The sequence below is a fragment of the Musca domestica genome, unplaced genomic scaffold (genome assembly GCF_030504385.1).
Source record: "Musca domestica strain aabys unplaced genomic scaffold, Musca_domestica.polishedcontigs.V.1.1 17, whole genome shotgun sequence".
Taxonomy (NCBI): domain Eukaryota; kingdom Metazoa; phylum Arthropoda; class Insecta; order Diptera; family Muscidae; genus Musca; species Musca domestica.
The window spans coordinates 10,005,685-10,017,707 of NW_026712230.1; the positions used below are offsets into that span (position 1 = coordinate 10,005,685).

Genomic DNA, 12,023 nt, shown 5'->3' on the forward strand with positions numbered 1-12,023 from the left:
TAATAATATTGCCCTAGGTTTCCACGTGTAACGAATAAATTAATTAAAAATAGACATTTTGTTATGTCTTCGTCTAGACATATTCAGTTCTTTGTTATTATTATATGGATTTATTTTTATTGTTTATCTTTTCGCACGACTAATACATTTATTTATATTTTTTAAGTATCAGCCTATCGTAAAAATAAATCAACTAAATATTTTGCCACTATTTGGCACAATTTGCAGACGTGTGGGCGGCAAATTGGAAAATTTTTGGTTTTTAAGTTGACAACAACTGCAATTGTTTATTTTCGCAGATATGAGTCTAAAGATAAGCTGCACGTTTTGGTTGTTCGAAAGAAAAGGGTTTGCGATAAGCTTCACGTTTCATTCGAATTTTCGAATAAGAGCAGAGTTTGAGATAAGCTTCCCAGGTGAGAGTCTTCGAAAATGGATACATATAAAATGAGGTGAAGAGCTGTCAACGGTCAGTCAGTGCTCAAAAATTGGTCAAACCTGAATCGGAGGAAAAAGACAACAACCACAAAATGAAAATCAAACAAAGTGGAGTGTCTTACCTTAGCGGTACCAAATACGATAAAATCGAGAAAATATGGTCAGGACCCAAGTCTAAGGAAATCTATAGCCGTGACATGACTGTGGGCGAGGCCATAGTCTTGCAGCTGCGTAAGACACCACAAAGAGTGATACAAATTTTGGAATCTACCGGAGAATCTCTGACAGCTCAAGAGTTTTTGGACCACAGTATGGCATTGGCCAAGAATATGTTGGAAATGGGCATCGTGGCGGGTGATATTGTGGGTGGTTATGCCAAAATGTCGTTGCATTTGGGCACCGTTATGTTGGCTTCATTCCTGTGTGGTACCCCAGTGCATGGGGTGTTCCAGAGTTTTGAAAAAGGTATGGAAAAATATAATTATTCCTAACACAACGTTTCCCCATCATGGTTTAAATGTTTAAAAATAAAAAGGATTTTTTACTTCATATCTGCACCTTGCTTAAGGTTGTTTGAGTGTGTAAATTCCTGTGAAGCTAGAAAAAAATATTTTTTCAAATCTTATTTTTGATTTCATTTCTTTTTAGACATCATTGCAAACATCTATGCAACCACCCGCCCCAAGATAATCTTCTGCGATGCTGAAAATTACAAGAATGCTCTGTATGTCGTGCAAATGTTACAGTTGGATGCCAAAATTATTTTGATGACCGGCAGCATAGGGAGTGTTTTAAACATCAAGGATTTGATAAAGAAACGTGAGGACGTTGATGACCTATCAATTTTCCCGTGCACAAAAATGACCAGTTCTGACACAGCAGCCATATTGAGTTCATCGGGTACAACTGGTACACCCAAAGGCATTTTGTGCTCTCATCATGCCATGCTCCACAATGTTCCCTAGTAAGTATAATTTATATTTATTAAAACAAATTTCTATTTCGAATTATAAAGCCAGCGATGAAAATATTTTATTCAACTAATTGTGGGAAAAATTGTGTCTCTTTGTGGATATGATAGCTTCCTATGTGTGGATACAATTTTATAGAAGAAAAACATTATTTTAACTTCATATATTCCGCTAGCAAGTGCCAGCTACTTCGTCAGCGAAAAGTCCACCTTAAAATTTGAGATATGTTCCACCAGCTCATTTCTATACTCAAAATACAACATTTGTTCATTATTATACATCGTACTAACTTTTCAGCTACACCAGTTCCCTTTATTCATATTCAGGAAGTTTACCAGGGATCATATTAATTAAAACCTTGCACAACAGTTCCACATATAATTTTTATAACAAATTTTTTTTTAACGTCTTTTCAAAATAAAAATTGCCTACCATAGATCTAAAACTTAGAAACTGAACAGTGGCCTCAATATTAAATTTTAGGATTCAGGATCCATTCACCCAACGTCAAAATTTAGTACCATTTAGTACTATTCGAACAATCATAGTTCGTATTCAAAAATCAACCTCCTTCTCTCAAAACTGTATCACAACATTGGCCTCTATTTCAAATTTCAGAATTCAAGCTCTATCCTAAGACCCACTTCCAAACTTCCACCTTCCCCCCTCTCTAACCACCCTAGACAGTAACAGTGACCTGGATACCAAATTTCAGAATTCTAACTCCATCCCAACACTCAAAGACACATTTCGTGTCATTTTGCGTTTTTTATACGTTCATCGCGCTCTTTGCCAAAACCACCTCTTTCTCTCAACAACAGAACCAACAGCGATCGATATCAGGATTTCAGCTCTATTCTTCACCCAATATCAAATTATATAGCATTTACATGTTTAAAGTACTCATTTTTTTAAACAATTTCCATATCTAAGCCGCAAATACCAACAGTGATTTTAATAACAAATTTCAGGATTTATGTTCTGTATTTTCCGCCATTGAGTACAATTCTAGCACGCATTTCCGCAACCACGTCCATATCTTTACCACAGACACCAACAGGGATATCTGTATCAAATTGCAGGATTTCAGCTTTATTTCTTCAGCCAATACCAAATTTAGTACTATTTGGTACTTTTCGTACAATTATAGTACACATTTTCAAAATCACATCCATACATAAATTTCAAATACCAAAAGAGACCTGAGTATAAAATTGCAAGACCTCAATATCAAATTTGTGGATTCCAGCCCTATCTTCTTACCCAATACCAAGTTTAGTACCTTTTAGTACTTTTCGTACAAATATAGGTGGCATTTCCAAACCACTGCCAAATGTCAAAGATAGATACCATCAGTAATCTAAATATCAAATTTCCGAAATTTATGTTATCTCTTCACCCAGTACCAAATATACTACCATTCTGTACTTTTCATACAAACATAGTACACATTTTCAAAATACCAAATTTCTGACCCTAATAACAAATTTCAGATTTCAAGCACTATTTGTTCATCCAATACCATATTAAGTAGCACATATGTATTTTGACGGAAAACTTCGTTGTCTGATGTCTCTGAATACCTATGAACTATCAATTAAAAATATATTTTACAGGAATTCAGAATTATATAAAAAAAGTATTCTTTAAAAAATTTCCTATTTTGTCTTGACTAGGTGGTGTCCTGTAATGCGATTTACCTTTATTAATCTTTTCTCTTTTTCCCCCTTCTTATCAGTCTCAACGCCACCATGGATTCGGTGCTAATGTGTTTCAGTTCAATGTTTTGGGCTACTGGCGTAACACACTTCGTGCAGGGTTTACTATACTCGGCACTGCGCATTGTTCCCGATCGGCCGTATCGACCAGAATATTTTCTTGATGTCATCAAACGTTACAAGGTGACACATTGTTTTGCCACCAGTGCTCAAATAGCCGACTGGGTTATGAATATTAACGAAGATGTTATATGTACTGCCCTGCGGTCCATTGACACTCTAATGACAGGTGGTTCTGCAGTTCCACAACCCATCCAAGATAAAATAATAGACATCCTCAGCGACAATACCAAACGCCCCGGGTTCGTTATGATTTATGGTTCATCAGAGATTTTCCTGGGCTGTAGCATCAATGGTGGTTATCCCTACGAATCCAAAGCTAAGACTGTGGGCAAACTCTGGCTCAATCGTGAGGTGTGTATTGTCGATGAAAATGGCAAGCGTCTGGGCCCCAATGAAACGGGAGAAATTTATGTTCACACACCCAACATATGGATGGGTTATTATGAGAATCCAAAGGCCACAGCCCAGGCAAAGGATGGGAAATGGATAAGGACTGGCGATTTGGGTTGTTTCGATGAAGATGGTTTCCTTCATTTGATGGGACGTTCCAAGGAGATGATCAAATGGATTAGTTTCCAAATATCTCCCCAGGCCATTGAGGAGTTGTTGGAGCCTCTACCCGGAGTGGCAGAGGTATGTGTGTTTGGTGTACCAGATCTGGCGGCAGGCAGTTTGGTGGCATGCGGTATTGTGAGAACTCCAGATAAAGAAGGTGATCTTCTTACTGAGGAAATGGTAAATGAATATCTTGAATCCAAAATGGATGGTTTATATCTGTTGCATGGTGGTGTTTATTTCATCGATGCCCTGCCACGAACAGACACCGGCAAAGTGCAGCGTCTGAAAATGTTACAACTTATTGAAGAAGAAATCGATAGATAATAATTTGGAATACTTTTTAATTTATTAGGTTATATATTTTAGAATGTATGTATTTGATATAAGTAACTTAAGTATTGTCTAAACAAATGAATCTTAATAAAGTAATTATCTTGTCAGGAAAGGGTAGTTCTGTTTTAACAGATGATATTATAGGTAGGGAATTTGGGAAATTTTTGAAGAAAATATTATTCTTCTGCGTAATTGGACCTCCATGCTCCAAGGATCCAAGTGTAAGCAATTGGTATAGAATTGTGAATTCTATAGTTGTCGTAAATGATGCAGTTATCGGGAATTATTTGTGTAAATAGCACTGTGCAACCCAAAATATTAACAAGAATATCTAGTAGATAGAGGGTAGAACTAAAAATAGAAGAAATGTGTAACGGCATTTTGAAACTTTAAAACGCAAAGTAACCTCTATATGGGGAAAGTTTCTCCTCTTCCGCATCTTTTGAAATATTTGGAATTAGATTCTGTGGAATCCGTGCATATTTGGTACATAGTGTCTTCGGCAATATTACTGATAACAATACGAAAACCATTTTGTACAACAACTCTAAAGCTCAAGCGCTTCAAACCAGATCGTAGCAAGTAAAATATTCAACAAAATTATTTGTGATGAAATTCTATTATAGGTCGCACAATACATCAAAAGTCTAACTCATAATTAAACGCCAGGAATTCATATATATTCATAACACATTTTAGGGTTAACACCGTATTTATTTGAGTTAATGCAAAATTCCCCAACAAAATATCGTTTTGGAAGAAGACATCAAGGACAACAATTAACATTAGTAGAAATATTGGGGTATGTGAGAACCGGATACTTATTTCTGATATTGTGCAGTTTCGCACCAGAAGCTAATATTAAGATTTTTAAAGTTGAAGCAAAGTCAGATTATCCTTAATCTTTCTGTGCAGTAAACTATATATATACAGGGTGAGATGAAAAACTGCGACCAACTTCAGACTGCTTTCTTTTGTAAGCCACTCGTCCGACAGATTAAAATTATTCCAATTACATTGTTTACAAACGTACAAAAGCATTTTGGTGGAAATTTTCCAGAAAGAAAATTATTCGCGATGGAATTCAAGCGTGATAGTGTGAGTTCTTCATATTTGGCTGGAAAACCACAAGTGGCTATCGTTAGAGCACTCCAATATGTAAATGTGAATAAATCTTTTGTGTCTCGTACGATCGCTCGTTACCGTGATACTGGCAGCGTAACCTGACATCAAGGAAGTGGAGGAAGAAACCAGCAACATCAGCAGAAATGCTTCGAAAAAACCCGCGTCGCTGTGGCCGAAAATGGCTCATGAGCTAAACATATCGCAATATTTCATTTGGCAAAAATTAAAAAAATGAGCTCGGGGTAAAGCCATTGAAATTCCAAAAGAACTTACACCGCAACAGAAAGAAAATAGACTCAAAAGAGCTAAAGAGTTGCTTCGATTGGCCGAAAGTGGTGAACTCCCGAATTTGGTTTTCTCTGATGAGAAAACATTCGTTGTCCAGTAGTTTGTAAACAAACAAAATGATTTAGGTCAGCTGAAAATGTACACCTTCGGTTGTCCACCCGAACTCAAGCGCCGGTCATGGCAATGGTATGGGCCGCCATAACAGCCGATGGCCCCTCTCCGCTCATATTAACCGTGGCATCAGAATAAATGCCGAATATTATCGTGAGATATTCAGGAGGGTGTAGTATAGCCGTGGGTACGCAAACATTTTGGCCTCAAGCAAGCGCTTCGTCGGGAGTGGACCAAAATACCGCAGAGCAACATTCGGACAGCGTGTGACTGTTTCATTGGCCGTTTGAAGGCCATAATTCGTGTCAAGGATGAGTAATTCGAACAAATCTCAATTTGATGCTATTTTTGACACATTTCCGCCTGTCTATTTGACTGGGGAGTATTCGATTCCATCTAAACTTTGTGCATCATAATATTCGATCGAGTTCGGAGATGGGCAACATCTGTCCAATCCTTTCGGTACCTCCCCCCAAGAAACTAATATTTTCGAGGAAAATATTTTACCTCATAGAAGCAGGAAAGCTCATCAGATTTTGCTCAAATTTGATAAATGATTTTTAATGAGGATGATTTTTTTGTCAAAAGGGGCTACATCTTCCAAGTCCTCCTAGTACACCTCCACAACGGGTTAACATTTTGCATGATTACTATTCTTATGAAGTGTGAAATATGAGTCCGATTGTCTTCAAATTTCGCACATCTCAATATTTTTACTATCTCTAGATATGTATATAAGCTGGAACAGACCATTACTTCTGGTACCTACAAAGAGTTAAAATTGTTAACAATTAAAACAATTAACATGCGGGACAGGATAGAGATTTTTTGAATCTATAAATATATCAATGCTCTTACTAACTACATATATGGGATATAACATGGATATGGGATAGTAAGGGATCAACATTTTTAACAGTTATAACTCTCAAAAAATGCAAAATAAAAAATAAAATTCTCTAATATTTGATGATATACATCATTTAATACGGTCAAAACGTGCTTAATCGAAATAACCGTTTTAGATCCCACATCTCTTTCGACCAAATCGATTTGGAGTCGATCTAGGGTTGTCCGTCCATCTATCCGTCTGGACTATCCGATTTGGTGCAAACAAGGGCAACATTTGGAATAATTAAAACTCTTTAAATTTCACACATCCCACTATTTTTAGTAGCACAAGATCTGTTGCATGAAGCTCGTAAAACGTGAAAGGATCATACGATTTCTATCAAACTTGGCACGTTTTAATATTTTTTGCCAAGAAAACATCTTTTGTGAAGATGGTGGATATCGGCTCACTTCTTCTTCTATCTCCCCACAAAGCGTCAAATTTTGAATAATCAAAACGATCATAACATACAAACTGAACATCCAATCTTCTAAAAACTTCACACATCCCAATATTTCTACTACATCAATATATGGTGTTAAGATATACAGGACCACTATTTCTTTATCTCTTTATAATAAAAAAGTCAGCAATATCCATCAAACTTCGTATATCTTAATTTTTCTATTAACCATAGATCTAAGAGATATTTAGAACCACTCCTTCTGATTAATTATACCCTACACCACATAGTGGTAAGGGTATTATGTCTTTGTGCATTTGTTTGTAACATGGAGAAGGAAGCGAGATAGACCCATAGTTACTTTTGAGGATCTCTCTATAACAACTTTCTGAGTTGATTTATGTCCGTCCGTCCATGTATTCTTTTGAACAAAATGCAGGTCGCATTTATAATCCGATTGAGATGCAATTTTCCAAACAACATTTGTTTGGCCCAAGGACGAACCCAATTGAATTTGGAGATAATCGGTAAAAATTTGGATATAGCTCCCATATATGTCTTCGTCCGATTTGCCTTTTATTGTGCACCAAACATGTAATATCAGCCCGAATAGTATGCAATTTTGCACATACAACTAAATTATGCCTGAAAAGTAAGTTTGCCAAATTTGATCGAAATCCGTTCAGATATAGCTATAACTCCCATATATATTGTTCATCTGATTTGTTATTTTTGTCCTCCGCAGCCGTAATATGCACTCTGTAACAATAATATTTGGGGAATATATCAAATGCAGCTCAGAAATACCTTTGCTAAGTTTTATCGAGATCGGTTCAGATTTAGATATAGCTCCCATATATAACTTCGCCTGATTTACCTTTCATTATACACCAAACGTCTAATATTTGCCTAAATGGGATGAAATTTGGCACTTACAATGTAATTGAGGATACGATTATTACGGGGAGGTATGTTGCAACCTTGAATTCTTTAATTGCAACAGAAATGCCACTCAACTATAAAAGATTGTAGTTTCCTACACGTTTGGCATTTGCTATGGAATTCATAAATCCGAAGGACAAACCCTTCGTGTATGCGGACTAAATTTGTCATATTCCTGCTTTTCTCATGGTTACCTGTTCCTGGCAAGTTGTTGTAAAAATTTGTACTTTTCTTAAAATTCATCCAACCGTAACATTTTCCAATTACATTCACATTTTTTTACCCTCCACCATAGTATGGAGGGTATATTAAATTTGTCATTCCGTTTGTAACACATCGAAATATACATTTTAGACCCCACAAAGTTTAGCGATTTAGCGATGTCCGTTCGTCTGTCCGTCTGTGGAAATCACTCTAGCTTCCGAATGAAATGAAAAATGTTGATAAAATTTTACTCAAATGTGTATTATGTCTGCAGGACTTTTGGTATTGTAGGTACAGGATTTGATATAGCCCCCATATAATGGTACCTCCCTTTTTTCGGTATTTTGGTGATTTCATCGACATTATTCACCGGAAATGTTTCAAGTTTGGTATTTGAAGTTTGTAATGGGTACTACAGCCTTCATATAGCCCCCATGTAACGGTTCCTCCCGAAATTCGGTATTTTGATAATTTTAGCGACAATATTCACCGGAATTGTTTCAAATTTGGTATTTGAAGAACGTATGGATACTACAGCCCATGATATAATGAATTCAAGGTTGGGCAGAACTACCATATGATTTCAATTTTTTTATTTTTCTGACTTAATATGTCAACTTCATTTGTTTATGTGTACGCATTCTTTTCAATAATAAAAAAATTGTTCAGAAAATATTCAAATTCGGGTATTTTCAAAATGCTTATTGCAACGTAGACCTCTATACTTGCAATTTTTTCAAAGTTAACCTACCTTAAATTCATTGTACCATGCTACAGCCTATGAAAATTGATGACAGACAATTGCCGGTGCAGTTCCACGTCTTCGTATAGCCCCCATATTCGGTATTTTGATGATTCTTTTTTGATGATAAGATTAATATATATTATTATTTACCGGGAATCCGAAATTATATTTTTTAGCTTTAGTCTTGTTGCGTAGTCATTAAATATAAAAATAACTAAATAAAAAATCTTCACTTGGAATTGCCAACACAAATTTATCTTAAATTGAAAAACTGTCACCAAATTATGGCGACAGTTTTCAATTTATTCAATCATTGCCTTTGGCTGCAGAAGCGATGAAGAATTCCTAGCATAACGAAAAATCTATGGGTGAATTAATTGAAAAATAACCACATTATCAGTTTTACTGCAATTTACAAACGAAACCTAATAGAGAATGAAAAAATTACAAGACATTTTAAGTGGCTTCAGAGACTTTAAAATTGTGCCACAGCCATTTCATCTCCGACTATGACACAATGTCGCTACAGATAGACGCCAAAGCTGAACTTGAAGACTATCGATAGACATGCTGCAACTTCAATGCTATCGTTCTCTAGCAAAGTTCTTTAGGATCTTCGCGTCGATTTTCTCGATTGATGCCATTAACGTTTTGTCAATATTTGTCCGTTGTTTTTTGAGAGCATTGTCCGTCCATATCGTCAGCATAATCATAGTCGTCGTGGTAGTTGTCTTAGTTGTCATTCTGTCACACACACAAACATTCGACAGGCGATAGGCAACCCATCAACTGCAGCTACAGGAGCTCTTGGCAAAAGCTGTTAATGTGCCACAGCATCCCATCCAGTCGATGGCATTCATGCTGCATGAAGTGAGTGTCTGTCTGTCTGTGTGACTGACAGACATGAATGCCCCTTGTCATTGTCTGTGCAAAATTCAATGTTACTTTTAATTTACATTTTATATATTTTTTACAACGTTTTGGTTTTATACATACGTTCGCATGTATATGCTCTATTACATTGACATTATCGACACAAAGAATGCACATAGGGGGTTGTAATCGTAAATGCGGGAACTACAAAACGGTCATGATTTTCTTCAATTTTATGTTCGCATTTAATTTATTCGTTTGACATACAAAAGTTGGTGTATTATACGACCACATTCAAAGGGGTTAAGACAGGTTTAGGTCGTCCCGCCATATGATTCTTTTAAAGAATTAACTTGCGATTTAATGTCTGGAATTTCGGTCGTTAACTGAAAACTTCTTGTTCATATATAAAAGATTTGAGAAAATAGGAAACAACTGCCAATCCTTCCGGAACTACCTCTACAATTCGTAAAAATCTCAAAAAATCGTAGCTCTCATACAAGGTTATATTATTTCCCGATTTTATTTCGCACATCTTAATATTTTTACCGAAACTAAATGACGTCTGATAATGGTTGCGACTTTGGGCGAAGTCGAAACCAAAACACATTTAGGCTCTGTTCAAGAACCTGCAATAATCAACTAGTCTTGCAATTTTTATACCCTCAGCCATATGTCTAAAGTCCCTGATCGAAATAACGGTTCTAGACCCTAGGTCTCTTTGGACCAAATCCGTTTCACGACATTTGGAGTCGATCTAGCGATAACCCTTGAAGGGAGTATCCGATTTGATCCAAACTTGGTACATCGTAATATTATTATCGAACTTAGATCGAGTTTGGAGATGGACAATATCAGTCCACTCCACACAGTTCACAAAGGTTCAAAATGTAAAATATTCATGAAGATCATAAAACGCGAAATTAACATCTCAACATTTCCATCGAAAACAGATCTGTTATAAAGATGGTAGAGATTGGGCCACTTCTTTTGGTACGTCCCCCTCAAAGGGTCAACGTTTCGAATAACAACAAGTTAAAAAGCTGAAAGTTCGGCCGGGCCGAACTTTTATTACCCTCCACTATTTGGTACAAATTTGGCAATTTCCAAAAAATAGAATCCGTTAAAAATTCTGTTAAAATCTTAAAAATACCGAATGCTTATACGACGACGTGGGCCTGCATAGACAAATTTTGTCATAAGTAATTACAATATTTAAATACGAAACTTGAAGAAAAATCTGTTTATAATGTACCTAAAATCATCAAAATACTGAATATGGGGGGACCGTTATATGGGGGCTATACGAAGACGTGAACCTACACAGACAATTTTCTGGCATGGGCTGAAGTATCCATTACGAACTTCAAATGCCAAATTTGAAACAATTCCGGTGAATAATGTCGCTAAAATCATCAAAATACCGAATATCGGGAGGTATCGTTATATGGGGGCTATATGATAACTTGGACCTACATGACCCATCTACGAACTTAACCTGCCTACCGGCAAAATATACATGTGTACCAAATTTTAGCCTTCTATCTCAATTGGTTCGAATAGTGTGATTACAACAGACAGACAGACGGACAGACAGACAAACGGACATGGCTAAATCGTTTTAGAATTTTACGCTGATCAAGAATATATATACTTTGTTGGGTCTGCCATGAGTATTTCGAGGAGTCACAAATGGAATGACAAAATTAATATACCCTCCATAGTATGGTGGAGGGTATAAAAATTAATAATCAATAATTATTAACAATATAGAGACTGATTTTTTCCGGTGTCATCTTAACTCAAATAAACTCTACGAAAAGTGAAGTTGTACAAAGCGGTTGTACACTGAGTTGTATCGTTTATGATCGAAACACACAATTTGAGTACTCTCCAAGTTGTACAAGCAGTTGTATCGTGTGTGGCTTGCATTAAAGTAGGCCGAAAAAACAAATTTGTCATTTTTAAAAATGAATGTTTATATTGAGAATCATTACTTGGTAGATAGAAATTCAAAGAAGGGAATTAAGAAATAATTTGAACAAAAAAGAATTATATATATTAAAAGGAATTAAATTCTGTAGAAACGTATATTCTTTAATAAATGAGATAAGACAACCAGCTGGAATTATTGGAAAATATTAATCCTTGGAATTTGATGATGAATTGATGGCACACTATTGGACGATATTCCGTCTATGACAATTGATTTCTGCAAAATGCATTCATAAAATCATTCAAAACTGGAAGCTTTTTTCGGGACTCAGAGGCCTTTTAAATACCAATGTCCAATTATTTA

General features: G+C 36.0%; 1 protein-coding gene across 1 annotated transcript; it reads left to right on the forward strand.

Moving 5' to 3' along the window:
• Positions 1–459: 459 nt before the first annotated feature.
• LOC131801702 (uncharacterized) lies at positions 460–4,164 on the forward strand. The gene is made up of 3 exons (XM_059120631.1): positions 460–903; positions 1,087–1,402; positions 3,148–4,164. The coding sequence occupies exons 1-3, from the start codon at positions 531–533 to the stop codon at positions 4,130–4,132; spliced, it is 1,674 nt and encodes a 557-aa protein (XP_058976614.1). The 5' UTR covers positions 460–530; the 3' UTR covers positions 4,133–4,164.
• Positions 4,165–12,023: the final 7,859 nt, after the last annotated feature.

Excerpts from the sequence above, each read along its gene's own strand:
- LOC131801702 (XM_059120631.1), top strand. The coding sequence starts at position 531 with ATGAAAATCAAACAAAGTGGAGTGTCTTACCTTAGCGGTACCAAATAC. Across the intron at positions 904-1,086 it reads GTTCCAGAGTTTTGAAAAAG|ACATCATTGCAAACATCTAT; the intron begins GTATGGAAAAAT and ends ATTTCTTTTTAG. Across the intron at positions 1,403-3,147 it reads ATGCTCCACAATGTTCCCTA|TCTCAACGCCACCATGGATT; the intron begins GTAAGTATAATT and ends CCTTCTTATCAG.